This window comes from Buteo buteo, chromosome 9 (assembly GCF_964188355.1).
Source record: "Buteo buteo chromosome 9, bButBut1.hap1.1, whole genome shotgun sequence".
Taxonomy (NCBI): Eukaryota; Metazoa; Chordata; class Aves; order Accipitriformes; family Accipitridae; genus Buteo; species Buteo buteo.
In genome coordinates, this window is record NC_134179.1 from 32,188,469 (window position 1) to 32,206,557 (window position 18,089).

At 37.6% G+C, this 18,089-nt stretch overlaps 1 protein-coding gene across 1 annotated transcript in view; it reads right to left on the reverse strand.

The window, feature by feature from the left end:
* Positions 1 to 18,089, reverse strand: part of ESR1 (estrogen receptor 1) — a 192,718-nt gene that overhangs the window by 42,457 nt on the left and 132,172 nt on the right. Inside the window, exon 5 of the mRNA XM_075035976.1 lies at positions 15,670 to 16,005. Coding sequence (XP_074892077.1) covers positions 15,670 to 16,005 — 336 coding nt within the window. The remainder of the gene's footprint in view (positions 1 to 15,669; positions 16,006 to 18,089) is intronic.

The following is an 18,089-nucleotide window of genomic DNA, read 5'->3' on the forward strand; positions in this document are numbered from 1 at the left end:
GCAAAATGTTTTCCATCAAAAAGCAGATCCAGCTAAAATCATTCATGGTACTGATTATGCATTCTTACCGGACTTTTATGAACTCAAAAGTCACACTCATAAATACAAGCTGTCCTCTCTACCTCATTCTTTCCCCTCGTCCCCCTCCCCGCTCCACCAGGGCTGCTACTCCTCTGGTCTGTTCTGCTGGTTTAAGTGTTCAGCCAACTGATGAAATAACCCGGCAAGAAGGAGGAGCGTGAAAGCTGAGCGACAGGCAGCTAGGGAGCACCAACCACCTCGGATGGTTTACGTATTGTGTAAACCTGTCCTGAGACTTGAGGTCATGTCCAGCATGGCTTGGGGTTTTTTTGTATGTTCAGCTGCATCCAAGGGAGCATGAGGTTTCTCAGCATTTGTTTGACCTCCTCACTAAGGTTCCAGGCTGTGCTCCAGTCACGACCCAAATCGTGTGTAAATAAGTGATGGTTTTGTGGCTGTCAAGAAAAATCACTTGAGGCAAAAGGTCTCTTTAAGCAATCATTCTTGAAGCAATCTCTTTAAGCAATCACAGTTTTTAAGCAGGAGGAGGAGGAGGAGGAAGCAGACTGAAGTAGAGTCTTTCACAGCTTTTTAAACTACCCCAGCATGCCTCGGTGAGGTTTCAAGTGATCACTTCAATACACCCTTACCAGGGGAGAATTCTAAAACCAAAGACCAACCTGTGAGACCTCCCAGTTGTTTTCCTCTTTTACAGAGTACACCTACATGCTTTTACTACATCCTTTTGCTAATTTCATAAGCACTTGAGTTGGCAAAGGTACCTTGGATTGGGCAGTACTTTACAGAATCAGCGAGAGCAGCAAGGTGGGCGATGTTCCGTGCGGGGCTCTGCAGCCCCGCTCCCCGCTGGCTCGGGCAGCATCACACGCCTGACGTCCGCCGTGGCCCCGGGAGATGGACCTTGCTAGAGGAAGAGGGCTCTGAAAAACCTCAGGGTGAACAGAGGCAACGCAGATATGTTGCGCGGTCTAACGGCCATATGGGTGGCAGGATAGGGGTGGCAAGTGAACAAAACTCGGTTAAAGTGAGCCTGGAGACCTACTCTACCACAGGCAGCACACTTCTACATCTCTGCACCTCATTTTTGCCACAAATAGAGTATAAAAATATCTCCATTGTTCCATTTTTCATCTTTTTTGTTCCATTAAGTATGAGAGGTACATAAAAGACCTGAAGGTCATCATAACACAGGCAAGAACATTTTGGAAAAAAAATTAAATTACCTTTGCAAGGTAACACAAACAACGATCAGCTTCAGCCACACTTCTAAACTGACGTTATTTTTTTATTGAAGAAATTAGAAGCTGAAATTAATGATTATTAACCCTATTCTTTCTGAATGTCCCTAAAATCCTGGTTTTATACTTTTGATTATTTTCAATAATTTTGTTTAAGTCTATAAGAATTAAAGTTTCACCATTTCAACTTATATCTCCACCCATGCCTGGAAGCTTGAGAAATGTCCCTTTTGAATTTAATGCTTTTTTTGACTACAATGGCCTTCACGGGATGAACTTGGGAGGGCTACCCTCTACCCTTCTTCATTCATAAAATCCAGTGAACAAAGCACTAGGCTTTCTGCTTCACTGTCTATGCCATCCCAGGATCTACCGTACTCACCACTGAACCAATTAACATTCATTGCAGCAGCATCTGGAACTAGCAGAAAGGAGGATTATTTTGCAACCCAAGGAAAAGAGGGAAAAACTGTCAAGTCTGTAGTGAACAGGAAGATTAAAACTGCTTCAAGACTACAAATAGAAATTGCTCAGAACATAATGTGCTGTACCCAAGAAATGAAGCATAACCTCAGAGTTCATGGTCTGGTCATTCTTTATAGTCATTAGGAAATAAAACTAGTTTGACTTAGGCACCTGCATCCATTTTATTTCTTCAGATTGTTCACTTTTGGATAAGTCTTATTTTTGTCTATTGCACTTGTGTGTGAGTAACGGAAACTATGTATGTATATGTATTGTTTCATGTTCATTACATTGACTGCTACCTACACCAAAACAGAAACACAAGCATATATAAATAAGGCTCAAATGTTTATTTTCCCTCCTATTCTTTTCACCCCTACATGACTGGTTTTGAACAGAACCCAATCTCTGAAAAATTATCCAAGAAATTGTAATGACACATCAAAGAGAAGAAAGACAGCAAAATTAATTGCAGCAATTTCCTTTAACCACTACAACAACAAGAGCATTTTAACAGCTGTGTGGGAGTTGTCATCATATGACAGAGCAAAGGAATACATTACAGGGAAAGCAGGACACTGGAATGCAGCTGGCCATTTATATTAATTTTCTTGTCCAGGGAAACCTAGTGAGTTAGCAAACAGCATGTTTCCAGAAAACACATCATTCACTTAAGCCCCTTTTCTTGCACACTCTCCTTCAATGGGTAACAGATCCAAGGCACATTTCAGCACTGCAAAGCCTCAGGTAATGTTAGGAAACTGTTGCCTGTTCCATGGACCAGGCTCGGGTGTGCATACAAAACATGGGTGTTGCACCTGGAGAACGACCACCTTGTACTCAAGCTCCTATACTGCTCACTAAGACATATGCTGAAGCTAGAGCTGGTTGGAAGCATCTGACGGGGCATTTTACATTGGAAAGTGCCAGCTTGATGAGTTTAAAACACCCTGGAGAACATGTCAGATTTCACAAAATGAAAATAAACAAATAAAACCAGGCTGGCTTCTACCAGGGAGAACAGAGTGTCCCTCTCAGCTACCTCACCTTAGTTTTCAGCACTCCACCAGCCTCCTATTCCTACTCAGCATTGTTAAAGGCACCAAAACTTCTAGGAAATCTAGGACCCTTTTTTCCAAAATTGTCTTCACTTCATTTTAAACAGGTGACTAAAATATTTGAAATCTTAATGAACTCTATTCTTTCATATTGAATAAAATGTTTCATTTCACCTGAAAAAGCAAAAATGTCAAAAAGTGTGATTTTGTATTAAGTGGAAATGATTCTTTTTTATTTGGATCTGCCACAAAACAAAGAAATTAATTATTCACACAACTCTGATGGAGACATCTGGAAAAGCTTTGGAACAGTGTACAAGCTCATCCAAAGTAAGTGAACCTATAAACCCTATTTGTCATCCTTTGTCAGGACTGGAAAGTTGCATGGAATTCTGTTACATTAAAAAAATCACAGCGATATCTTCTAATAAATACAGCAGCAGAAATTAAAGATTAGAAGAAAAATGTGTAATTTAAAATTCAGCAAGTTCCGCTGGAATTATAATTTGATATTTTTTTCAAACGGGTAAAGAAATAATAGTTTTCATCTTTCTCATTTAGAGAGAAAATTTGATTAGTTTGTTTTTCTTTTTTCTTTTACCTGCATACGGAATGTGAGTTTGACAGAACTCCTCATGGATGAGAATAAAACCTTTAGCTTGGATCAGGAAATAGAGCCACTTCACACAGTTCAGACACACTAGGAGAACGTTTTATGAATAGCACCACCATACTGACCCTCAAGGCACAATTTAGCTCATATATAGAGGACTTTTTCAGGCTGAAGGCTCCTGTCCTCACAGGCAGAACAACTGTGTTTGGTGTAGGAGCCCTGAGGCAACAAAGATCATTTGATTGCTACCTAAATGATGTTGCTCACATTTGATGATATCCGGAAGGTTCTTGGGTTCTCGTTATATACTTCTACAGCTCACATATGTTTATAAGCATCTACAAACACACTTAAGTAAAGTCCTACCCCTATAAACATCAATTGTTATCAATCTACTCAGAGACTTGGAAGCTGAGAGACACAGTGCCAAGCTGGCAGCTTATTAGGAAGGGGGAAACCAGCTCATTGGCATTATACTGAACTACTTCTGACATCCCATTATTGAATTTTTTCAGAGCAGTTTCTGACAGGCTAATACCTCTGTCTCCCACCTACTTGAAATCATCACTTAAAAGTTACTCCACAACATTACTTGTAAATAAAATATCTCCTAGGAAAGCTGGTAACAATTATTGACTGTCAGCTGAAGAAAAGCAGATCTGAATTCATCACACTGTCGTGATGGAGTTTTACCAAAATCTCTCAGAAACCCAACTACTGATAAAGAAGGTACAAAAAGCCTCATCTGGAGTTTAAAGAAAAGAGCACACTGACTGAACAGTCTGCTGAAATAAGACAGTAAGGGAAATGTATTTATGTTGCCTGGCAGTGTCTCATTCGAATGTCAGGATCTTTCTCAAACACTTGATTAGAAGTGGCCGCATTAAAAAAAAAAAAAAAAAAAAAGAAAAAAGTATAGAGTGGAACAAGGTACAAAATCAAAGAAGAAAGAGAGCTGAGAAACATAACTGATTTCAAATAAACTACATATTTTAACATACTACATTATTTCAGACTTAGTTATAATTAATTTTTCCTTAAACATACTTAGTGGTATCAAAGATCACTTTTCAGGATAGCTTTGTGTAACACCTAGATAAAGCTGCATATAAAACTTCTGCAAGATATAAGCCACATATTTGGGAAGAAAGGCATACAGATGAGGCATAAAACAGGAGCATAATGAGCATAATATTAAAAAAAAAGCTGATTTAATTCCTATTTATACCTGTAGGCCAAGAATCTTCAAGTTGGGGTTTTTTTGTTTCACAACAGGGATATTTAGCATGCTTCACAGCTTTCCCATGCAGCAGATAAAGTCCTGAGATAGGAATTTAGGAATGGCTACACTGTGGCACATTATAAGAGAGTTAAACAAAACTAACACAGGGAGGCATTGGCACAGCCGGGAGCAAAATTAGTGTTTCCCACTGGTAAAGCAACATTCTTCCCAAAAGGCCCAGTGTAAAAGAACATAACTCTATGTGTATACTTGGGGGGGGGGGGAGAGTGCATTTGGTAATAATATCAGAGTCAATGATTCTCCATAACTCTGTTTATATGAATACCAAGTGGGTGGGGGGGGGGGGGGGAAATGAAGTCACTAGTAGCATTGATAAATATGCTAGGTTGTCATGGGCAGCTCTTCTCTGTCAGCTGAGAACCTGCCTATGTACACTGCTTTTAAAATGTGTGACACATTAACCAATTAATACCAGTGGTTAATTCTACCATCACTGAATAAAACACACTAGAGCTTTCCTTTTCCACAGACCTCGCAAAATCCCGCCCTGCAGAAGAAGAATAAAAGCCAACTGCTGATTCCAAAAATTCTGCCACATGCTTCGGGTCACTACTACCTGTACAGTGCAAACTTAGCCCAAAGAACTTCCAGAAGAATTTGCTGCCTTCCTGGAAGACAAAGACAGGAGAACAACTTCCGAAAAATATGCACTAGAATGGGCAACCAACCACAAGGTAACTCAGCAAAAAGAAAGCTCCAGGGTTCATCTATCTTCCAAATAGCACAGGTAAGTGAATAACCAGTCTTTGCCTTCTGGGAAGTAAATTTTCTTGTACCCCAGGGGTGGATGCAAACTGAAGACCTTGTATGAACTAGGATGCGTCTTGGGTGAGGGGGAAATTACCATGTTTTCCCTTCCCTTTGACTCTCCAGCCCCTCACAGCTCTGGCAGAGCATTACAGAACATATTACAGATCAAGCAGAAATATGCAAAGTAGAAGCTATACAACATCTACTTCAGCAAACAGGATAAAGGCTGTAAATGGTGCCAGTAACTAGAAGATTCTTGCCTATTGTACAGGAGAGATGGGAAAAGACCTCTGTGTTGAAGTGGAAATAAAGAGAAATTAAATTCGAAAAAGGCTTGAGTTAGAGCTGTATGTTACTATTGACAGTACAGATACAGAAACATTTCTTTCCAGCACGCTTATATTGATACTTGCTTGTTCATTCCCAGTATACTGTCACCCTCCCATTACAACTGGCTTAATTATTTTGCGGTGAACTGGACTGGGGAACCCAGACAAGTTATAGGCAACCCAAACCACACACACAAAAGGTTTATTTTTAACCCAGATCAATCCTGCTAATTGCACAGCTGTCCCAATGCAGTGGGAAGCACAAAAGTAGGAACCGCTCTAGCTGGCACTGCAACTGGAAGAAATACTTGTGAAACTACAATCCCACAAAGTACGTCCTACAAATATGAAACTCAAGAAATACTACCTTTGTATCAATCAGAGGAGATTTCTCAAATAGGTCAGACAAGCAATACTACTATATTCATTTATATTAGTATGGCAATATGACAATTTTAGCTTTATGCTGGTCAGTAGTTTCTAATACAATGAACATACCCAGTTAGAGACTGTTCAGTGTTTTAGTAAACACTTGGCTCACTTGCCATCAGCCTGTATAGCCACTCCTTTATTTGCAGCCATGTTTTCTGAGGGACAGCAGCTGTTGCAGAAGATGCTTCATTATTAGGCTATTGATAAGATTTAATATTCTCTGGAAAATTTCTAATTAACCTAGTATGCCACATTGCTTATCTTTGTGAATCAAGTAAAATAAGATTTCTTGAATTTTAATTTTCTCAATCGCCTCAAACAACCCAGAATGTAATTTGACAGGGAACACATTTTGTCTAGAGTCTAAGTGAGATTTTGAACGATACCTTTCCCCTTGTCTGTGTATTAGCCCTGATTCTGCATCTCATGACTTCGTACTGGATTAACTGAAAAAACTCGAAACCAAAAATCTCAAGCTGCAGAGACAAAAATCACTGCCGTCACTGACATTTCTGCCAATGTGCATTTTCTTTTTCTGAGGTCAGCCTACTCACAAGGAATACCAGATACTTGGGAGAATCACTGGGTACCCCCGACATCCTGAGCAGTGCCCCTCTCAGGTGCAGAAAGGGAGCAGGACACTGAGTCAAAGACAAGATCTTGATTCCTTCCTCCTGTTTCCAGAACTCCTCTTTTCAAGAGACTTAAGAAGCTTTAGGTCTAGACCCAGAGGCTAACTGCGGTGATAAATAATTTATCTCCGTCTCCCTGCTGAGGACTGTGGTGGACAGCTATGTTTCTTAGAAGGAACAAAACTTTCCATAAGGAAGAGGGAAGGCAATATTTTCTTATGGGCACTTGTAGCCGAGAACAAACTCCCAGAGGAACAAGGCAATCGCAGATTTCTCATTCCCCATTCCACTGTGGGATATGCTTTAACTTGCTTTCACTAGCTTAAATTTGCAGCAGTCCATAACTAGCACGCAGACAAAACAACACACTCTACACACACAGAGTTCATTTCCTGGAGAGATAATAAAAGGAAATAAATGAGTTGCGTAACAGATGTGTCATATAATGCACCATTGCAGCACACAGACAGGGTAAGAGCCTATCCAGAAGAAGTCTGTAATAAATCTTTCCTAATTATTTCTATGTATCTTAAAAACTCCTATTTATCCGATGTGAGATTTTAGTGAATGACTCACTTGAACAGAAAACTAATACAGATGATATTAAAATAACCTCTAAACTGGAATTACAGCTGATTGTGCTCAGAGATATAGTACTGGAGAGAAACTAAAAGAATTAGGCTGAAGTTATTAGACATCAAGTAAAAAGGGCCAATTTATGTGAATTATGTGAACAGGGAACAATGGATATGTGTGCATGCACATACATATCGCATCAGTGCTTTCCAACAATCGCATATTCTTTTCGTAAATTATTATAAGAAATAAATAAATCAGGAAGGATCATTACTTACTGTTTACTTAGAGTGAAAATTAACAAGCGTTTCTTGGAAAGCTCCAGGGTTCAGCATAGCTGAAGTCTCTAAGATAGATATGTTCATCCAAGAGTGTAAATTACTTATCAGCTAAAGAAAAATAGCAGGAAATGTTTTTATAAAAGGAACGCTTCTTTTAGAAATGAAATATTACAGTTTAAGTATTTAATTTCCTTCAGTTTTGGCTAAAAATACAAAAATTATTACCATAGATGCTCAGTTTTGCCTCTTTGTTTGCCAAGGCCAATAGAATTTCATCTTCAAACATTTATTATCAAATGAACTTGTATGTTTCTGAATGCCCAATGAACTCCAATATGTAAGCAGTTCTTGTTAAAAGAATGTTAGCTCCTTCTTACCTGTTGGGTGTTATTTCTCATCTGCCAGTATATCACAAACAGGTAAACAAGATTACTTACAGGAAGTCAATTTTGGGTACTGCAGATATTTGTTCTTTGAGACAGCTTATTGGGAAGTCCCAAAATTCAAAATTTTGGAATTCAAATATTTCTTAAACTGGAAGGTTCTGAACAGTCAGCCTTGCAATAGTACTTTGGGTCTTGATTTTAAAGCCACTGTGTACATAAGGAAGTTTACATATGTGGAGTAGTTCCATGATCTTAATTAACGTATTTGGATATGTGCATACTTGTAGAAACAGAGATTTACAGGCTAAGTTTGTCTTCAGATTTAAATTTAAATTGCAGCACATAATCCGTTCAGGGATATTTAGATGGAGAGGTGTATTTGACATTCACCACTCTAATGAAGGCTGGTTTTAAAAAAATGACCTAGAGTAGAACATAATTATTGTGCTGAGCTAATAAATAGATGGCTTTGGATGCCTGTAGTGTTTTTTAAACTATTCACTTCCACAAACAAAGAAGGGAACTAAGACATCTCTAAGAAAACAAATATTATAGCATTTTAAAAGAAATACTGGGGTTCCAACCGTTATTGATTTATTGGACAAATGTTATGAAGAATGTTGTTAGCTATATTTCCTTTTTTTCTAAATATATGAAGCACACATTATCTGGAAAAAAAAAAAGTGAATTTTCACAGCATGTTACACACATTCACCTCCATCTTAACAGAAACTCATTTACTTAAAAGAAAGGCCACAGACATTTTTTTGGTCCTGTGCACAGAGAACAACTACAGTTATACAACATAAGTAAAAGACAGTCACTTCCATTCTATATTTGTTTATAAACTCGTATCTTATTACAGCTTTCCTAAACTCAAGGAGGCTAGAAGGTTGGATAACATGCTTGATTCAATAGCTTTTGGCAGTCACTTCTCTACACAAAGTAATTACATCTGTGAATGAGAGAACAATATAGCACTCTCTATGAATTACTCTAACATTGGATTTTTGTAATATTAGAAAGTATTACTGACATTTATCATGCTTTTGAATGAAATATCACCTCACATATGAAGTAGAGCTTTTAATTGTGGCCACAGAATATTACTAAAAGGGATACAAGCAGATGCATTCGCATAACAGCATCAACACCTGACTTATTCTTCAGAATCTCTTTCTTCTTCCGGACAAAGAAATAAAATCTGTAAAACTACAGAATTAGCTTTTGGAGTTTGTAAAAAAATCTAGTAAAAATAAACAAAAAAATTATGAAATATTGCAACATATGTGTTAGAAAACCTTCAAGGATATACTTCTGAGCTCACTGAAACATTTTTTAAATATTCAAAGTGGTTCTCAAACTACTTTTCCTTTCCTAATTCTTTTTCCCTTGATTGAAAATTTGTGCAAATGAAGTGACCCAGTTCAAATATATTCTTGTAATCGCCACTGCCAGAAACCTCCTGGGGAAAGAGTGGGGCATGAAGCTCAAAGACTATGGTTTGGCAGAGGAAATGGGACGGGGATAGCTAGTAGACAACATCCCAAGGCTCTTTCTGTGGCAGTGGGAACAGACAACAGCCAGATCCATCCACGTCAAAGTGCCCCTGAACAAATTACTGTCCTCCAGCAGGAGCCCTAGGAATGAGTAAGAAGCCCAGGACCGAGCTGCTGAGCTGTTGGCTCATCTGACTGATTCCCAGTATCTTCTTCCTCTGGTCATCCTGCATGTTCTCTCCACATTTCCTCCCAGTTGGAGTCTCCTTGATGCTGGTCAGTTTGCTAACCTAGTCCTGATGCATTTATCTCCACTTCTATATCCCTAACTCTAGGGACTCCCTAGGGTTTGAAAACCATTGTATTAGGATATCTCTTAATTTTCCAGTATCACAGTTGTTATTCAGAACCTGATCCTTTTTTCTCCTGCTATCATTTTCTTCCAGTCTTCAACTAGTGAAAGCACTGCCTGCATCTTTGTTCCCATAGGTACCTGCAGCCAAGGATTTTGTTCCTTTCAAGCACTTCTGCTGAACTGTTCTTTCTTGGCTTTGGCTTTTCCCTGTCTGACACAAGCTCCCGATGTGCATAACTCTGTCAGATGTCTCCCTGTCCTTTAGAATCAATGTCTTCCTCTCAGTCTGTCACTGGCAAACCATTGTGTCACATGGTCTTGTCCTTTTCTCTCATTTATATTTCTCTACAGGAGGAAATACATCTCACTGTGCCTCAAAAGCACGAAAAGACAATCCTGTAGATAATAAAAATAAAAGCTACTTGCAAGAGTGGGTTTGTCTCATACAGCATCCAGAAGCTCGGGAGGAGGACGGAAAGGGGAGTTTGTTTGGTTTTACACAATGTAGACATGAAAGACTAAAGATGCTTCCCAGACTAAGAAAACACAAGAATGGAAAGCTTTTATTTCATATTCAACAATTTTAATTCTGCTGCCCTGCATAATCATGCTATTGCATGATACCTCACTCTGATATTCAAATTCAAATGGTGATTACCTTATTTCACTATAAGGATTGATTCTTATCTCTTACGTTCATGGTAATGAATTGAAACTTCACAAAAATTAAATTAGCAAAAAGCAGCCACAAATTAAGATCCAGATGCTTGTTATCATTTCTCTTTTGCTTACAGACCTATTTGCTTCCTCTTTTTTTCCCCTATGAAGTCAGGGGAGCAGTTAGAGTATCACTTCAACAGATTAAACAGATGAGCAGAGGCATCATTTTTTTAATAACATTTTACAAATCTCCACAGCAAGCCCATTAGTCAAAGGAGAAGAGACTATAAAGCAGATATTTTGGAAGGTTTATTAAAAATTATTATAGGAATTGCAAGCCATTCATTTTTTTAAGCTAAATGGAAATTATTGCCAGGAGGATCACTATGCTTAGAAGCTCTATAAACTGTCCTGCACCTAAAGGGTTATTAACACACAGCACTCTTGTGTAAGACTTCTTTCCTTCCACTGCAAGCTGACTTTTTTTTTCTTTTTTCCAAGGTTTGGTGTCACTGAAGTGCAGTGTAAAATTGTGGCTATTGTTGGCCTCTTTACACACTGTTCCTAATTTAACAAACAGAGCAGTTTAGAAGGTCAAATAGGAAAACAATATCTTAAGAAAATAGCAACTTCTGTGGCTTTGAAATAAAAAAAATCTGTGCCAAAATGTTTATCTCCTCGGTTCATGAAGCCATAAAATAAGTACAGCACTGTGAATCATCTCAGAACTTCAAAGCTTGTATGCCCAGCGTACCATTTTAGGGCTATTAAGTTGTACAGCTACTGTACTGGTAGTAAATAGTTATACAAGATTGTAGCAGCAGTGCCAAAGATTTCACCCTTGCAACAAAATTTCCTTAAAGCTACACACTTTATCATGAGCTCACTGTATGAGCTTGTAATGTCTCTTACCATCTCAAGAGCTTCTGCACAAAAAACATTGTTGACGATTACATTGAAAATTCCAGCTTCCTTTAGAGAATACAATGCTCCAAATATAGATATTAAATGTTATACACAGTAAGTGAATAATGAAACACAATAAGTTAATTCCTTTGACTTATCAGCATTTCTGTAGAAAAGCAAATAATGGTTTTGCTCAATGCATCTAAGACCATGATGAAAATTCACTAAACTAAAATGCCTTGTTCTATGAGACTGCAGGTGGTACTATATCCCCAAGATGTAATGTAAACCAAGAAAAAAAGAGAAAGCCATATCTTTCAGGAATACGTGATTCAGAAATGAGCAGAACGTTTATTCATCTATGCTGATACCTTGCCTACATGTGATTTTTAGCGATTTGTCCCAATTAAATGGTAAAAGGCTCAACTTACATGTGTATGTAAAGTCTAGCCCATGACAGTCTGTTTGCACCCACCTTATGTGCAGCTGCTCGCTATTCCAGCTGGCTGGGGTAATCAGAAGGCACCGCTGGTGCCTTACAGGGGCCATCTGGGAGGACTTAAGCCAAAATCCCCATTAGGACATGTAAAGAACAAGTCCTGTGGGGCATCCTGAACTTTTGGTATATGTCATAGGACACTGTACAAGATTTTTGTTCATGTAATCTGGCAGACCCATTTGTATCAGTGGCCAACATTTCAAAGAAAAATGAAAACGAGTTTTTATGCACTTGGCATATTATGAATTGCATTGTCATGGGAGAACTTTGTTATGACCTCAGCTAACAATCATGCTATCCTTAAATATTGAAGATCATTCTTTAAGGTCATGCGGAAGAACTTGTTACAAGTTCTCTTCTCCCCACCAATTTGTTAACACCACCAAGATTGCAGAGTCAATTTAAGCAAGTTTGAACTAATGCTGAACAAGTTGCAATAAAAGATTTAGACCAGTTCTCACTGTCCTAATCAGGGCACATTTGCAAAGATATTCACCTTATTTTGGACATTGTCCTCAGCATGTCTTTATAACAGATCTCTGCCTACATTATACTACACAGTCCATCATAAAGTAATTTTCATTAATCCTTTTTGCCACATAAATTCACTTCTATCAGGTACACCTTCTAATTAGCAGTTTCTTCTTCCATGCCCATCTATATACATCATCAGAAAGAATGACTGACCAAACCAATGTTTTTACTAGTTGCTTTGACACATTCCCTCTTCTTTAAAGCCTACACAGCAAAATAAACTCCAAACATGTCTCTGAAACTCCTTACGCTTATTTGTAAGCTGTATATTCATAGCATTTCTGCTCTGTTAATATCAATTTCTTCCTTCCTCAACAAATATGCTTTCAACCCAGCCACTAGTATTGACTTTGCTCCTTGCTTTCCATCAACTAAGTACCTGCATGTAGCTAAAAGAACTTGTGCAATGTTTCCAAGGCTTGAGAGGTGTGCACTGGAGAGGCTGTTTCCTGCAACTGCTTTTTTCTACTGGTAAAAAGCACACTGGCTTTTTAGAAAAAAATGGGTTTTACCCTTGATTCCGAAGCCTGAAACCTTAGTAAATTAGCTGAGAAAATAACTGAGTGGAATCCCACAATGCTGTTGCACAAAATACTTCACCTAACAGAAAAAAGTTATTTGGTTCTTCTGTTTATGCATAAAGTATATGAAAATCCTCTCTAATTAAGCAGTATTGCATAATTCCTAGTAATAATGGAGTATTCAAAGGCAACATACTGTGGAGGTGAATATACGACTTACATTGCCAGACACATTTCTCTTAATGTACATTTATTGCCAGTACATTCCAGCAGAAGGAAACTTAGGCAAACAGTCCAAGCAAAGGCCCTATCTTTGGAGTGATCAGTACTTTAAGATTTAATGTCAGCAACTAAGAACACTCAAACCTTTTCTAGGGACCAAATGAGAGATCCAAAACAAAAAATATTTAAGCACCTAGCTACAAAATTCCTACTCTCAGAGGACCCAATTTGAGAGGCAGACAAAAAATTGGGCCTGAATTCCTTTTAAATCAACTTTCTCAAATACTTCAATTTCTGCTTTAGATCATGCATACCATCCTCCAAGCCACAACACCAAGAACCAGCTAGGTGTCCAGCACTTTCAGAATCCCCAAACTATTCATATTCTCTCTCTCTTGCTTTAGGACTTCCCTTTGGTATGATTGTTTGTACAGTGCCTAAGAGAACAAACTCTGACTGACAAGGGATTTGTTTGGTTTTTTTTAACCAAAGCTCACTAGTTTTAAATCAAACCTCACCTGTTAGAGTACTTATTAATGCATATACATAGAGTCATTTGGCTTCGTTTCTCCTTAGGAGCTATTTTGGCATTTGACAGGAACATTTATTTAAATGTAAAATACATTGGATATACATAAATAGTTGATAACCTTATACACTTGATTTTCCAATTTCAGAAGCTTGCTTAGGAAATAAAAGATACATTTGGTAGACTAAGCAGGTTTTTTTATATTTACCAGCTGTAATCATCTTGTGACAGGTTTTAGAGAGATTTTTTAATAAAAACCAGATCTGAGTTCCCTAACAGTGTTGCTTTGTGTTTAAACAAATTTTCATTAATTACATTAACTATCAAAATCAAGTGTCATAGAAGACAAATGTTTCCAGTTGGACAACATAATGAATTTAAAATGTGGTATATTCATGCTGAAGGCAAATTAATGAATTTTCACAGATTTAGACTAATTATACCTCTAAAATCGGTAGAAAAGTCATTTGAATCTAGCTGTTTTGATAGTGAATAGTTTTAACACTGTGGACATATGTTCATTTTTCAAAAGCATTTTGTAAAGGCATGATCCAAAGCATACCTAAATTAACAGCAGAACCTGCCCTTGACTTGAACAGACTGTGGATCAGGCCTTAACCACTGTGAGTTTGTCAAGAATAAAATTCTCAGGTGATTTCTTATAAGATACGATGAGAAATGAAACACACACACATTCTCATTGATCATAGCTCGAGCCCACAAAGTGACATGTGAAAAGTGGTAAAAAGGGAACCCATGAGGGCTGGAAAAGACTCAGATTTTATGGGTTATTGATTTACCAGGAAGAGTCTTGCCAAGTTTAAATGAAGGAAAACAGAAAAATGGCATAACCTGTGTGTAATGCTTTTGAGGTAATGTACTATGTGAGTGAGAGCTGTGGCAGTGTTCTCTAACATCCCTTCATAAAGCAGCTACATAACTTTAATGAAATGAATGACTACAGTAAAAATTTTAGAGATCAGAATCCCAGTGAATTATAAACTGTAAGTTACTGTGTATGCTGGTATTTTTACAAAGCTAAAAGTACAGCATGTGCAATAAATTTTGAATAAATATTCAAATGTTAACTCATGAAAAGTAGTCTTGTAGAACTTTAATTACAAAACTACTCTCTCATTTCATTGATATAAATTAATTAAACAACATGAATGAATGTGTGACATATATTCACCAAAAATGTTATATACTTTCCACAACTCTGTAATTCCCTTCCAGAAAAGAGGGGCCATAGCTCAGCAACCATGATGCACCAAAATGATAAAAATGTCTAGTTGCAGTAGGAAAAAAATTTTGTACAAAAATTACTATTCTGGCTCTACTTTCAGACCCAAAGATCTGTAATTTATGGTCAAAAAGATAAACTGGCAATTAAAGAAATAATACTAATACTTCTAGGCTCGTAGTGATGCTGAATTTATGGCTTACATTACAGACATGAGAGCAACCCTTTTTTCAAAAGGGATCTACATAATTAACATAACTTGATTAGATAAATTGATTTGATTTGGCTTTGAGTAATCTATTTTTACCTTCAATTTTGCTGGATTTTATCTGGAAAAAAGGATTTACAATCAAAAAACTGTCCAACATTCTATAAAGTGGGGAAATATATTTTCTTGAATAAATCTTTTGAAGAAAGTCACTTACATTGCGCTATAGTTTTTTATCAATATAAAATTTGTGATTTTGTATGCATTTATACTTAAGTGAACAATTTGCATGAAATTAGAATATGTAGTGTGAAAACTGGTATGTCTTTGTTCCATTGGTTTGTCATGTGGAGGCTTTTATAGTCCACTGGGGCTTTTTTTTGCTTACCTGGAACTCTCTTTGCCCAGTTGATCATGTGCACTAATTCTCTATCTGCAAGGTTGGTCAACAGGGTCATCATAGAGGCTTCGTTGAATGGTCTATTTGGGTCATATTCAGAATAAACTATGGGCGGCTCAGCTTCCAGCAAGGCCCTGACCATCTGTTCTGCTGTCAGCGACAGGGCTGGACTGTTCTTCTTGTTATGTTTGACGACCAGTGGACTTGTCCAAAGGGTGGGAGCTCGCAGATCTGTAGAAGAAGCCTCCCCGTTCCTGGAATCCTGCTCCTCTCTTTGACGTTTTTGTTTCATCATTCGCCCACCTCTGCGGTCTTTCCGGATTCCTAGAGGCACACAAGAACATAATGAACTCCTTTCCTTGAACATACGTATTACATACACATAGCTTCAGCCAATCAGCAGCTGCTGTTGATAGATCCAGGTAGCATTAACTCTTGATTTATTTTCTGAAGACTTCTTCCTATATATGGAATCTTACGTCAGTAGTTGGAGAGCAAAACTGTTTTTAAAACTATAATGTCAGGAATAGTGCACTCCTTTCTAAAATTCAGATCATTTGGGCTTACACAGGGCTCTAGACTAGTGACACTGTATAGCTGCCTTAGCCCCACAAAAGGAAGTCAGTAATTGGGAATAAATAAATATTTCTTTACAGCACAAACTTCAACGTATGTCCCAACCTGTAGCAGACTATTATTCTATAAACGATCAATAACTTACTGATTTGATTGGGCCAGATGGATCACAGAAGTAGCTTTCAAAAACTATCCAAGAAAGTTTTGCTCAAGTTCACCAATTGTTTTAACTAAACATCATCCTATTACTGAGCCTGTGATCTTCATAATTACATAAAAACCATCCAAACAAATTCCCATTATAAGATGAGCTTACACAGCAATAAAGATTGCCATATAAGTCAATAAACGAAAGTAAGAAAAGGAAAGATAATTGCAACCTCAGAATCTAATGTGGGAGACCTTCTGTCAAAAGGCTGTAATAACTGCAACAGAAACTGTCTTTGTCATTACTGCACATTTCTGCAGTGTGCTTAGCATTGTATGACCCTGAACCTCGGGATATTATAAAGTCAGCCATACCAATTAGAACAACAACATGAGACCTTAAAGTGGAACAAAATCTCCCTTTGTGAAAGGTTACAAGAAAAATATAAGGATGACACCCACGTGGACTCCAGCCATAAAGAGAAGATTAAGTCTGGCTCTGAGTGGAGGAGGCACAGGCATTCTGAGGCTGAGTTAAAAACTTAAATCAGTCATCAAATGGGGGCGAAGGACAAGCAAGTAGTAAGGAAAGCACACAAGGAATTGAGATATGAGGGGAAAGCAGCTTATGATGGGGCTTGTTCTGGAGTTCTCATGCAATATGGAAAAGCAGCACTAGTCCCAGTTTGAAAATCAAAAGAAGAAGTAGTATCTATAGAAAAGAAGGAGGCAACCTATTCAAGAAACAGAGAAAACAATAAATAAAAAAAATTAAAAAAAAAAAAAAAAAAACAAAACAAAAAAACAAACAACCAACCCCAACTCCAAAACAGGCTTGAGAACTGCTGGCAATTGCAAGTGATCAATACAGGTCTTTCTGATGCATGGGGGAGTGGGAAACACAATCTTTGCTCAGCTTTTTCCACACCACAAAAATTTAAACCCTTAGGTTCCCAGTCTTTGTTAGCAACATCTTCATCTTACTTCCAATATTCCTTCATATAAATGTTGGATCATATCAGCAGGTGTCCTTTCCTAATCTCAGAGAAACAGAGAGGATCCTTAGATCTGTTTGCCTCTTTCTTAGACTATGGTGATATTTTCACTGAATTAGTACTTGAAGATTAAGCACTTTACATCCAATTCATTCAAAATCTAGTAGGCTTCCTGATTCTCTTCTATTAATCTTTCCAGATAAAGCAAGTTCAATAAATCTTTCATCACTCTTACTACTTAATCTACATTTTCCCATTCGTTAAACTAGTTGTAAGCCAAAAGTCTCAAGTGCATTGCTGCTCCCATTTTTCATTCAGCAATACCAATTTTTCCTACCACTAAACTGTTTCTATTTAGGACAGGAGCATTTACTTAGGAGAGGAGGTGGAGATCCCTGCTATTAAGAAAAAGACTTATTTTGGCAAAACGTCCTTCTGGAGTTATTCTCATTGGTAGCTTACTTCATTGCAGTACTCAATAGTATGCATGCTCTATCTGTAACAGATTTGTTGTATGCTTTATATCAATGTAATGTTTTTTAATTAAAATTGCCCTGTGAAACATGCAGACATAATCATGTGAACAAAACTACACGGTTCACACACACTAAAGCATTTGTTAACGTCCTCACATCCCAAATTCTACAGCTGCTCATCTAGCAATTTTCTTTTGAAGAGTTAAAAGTATAC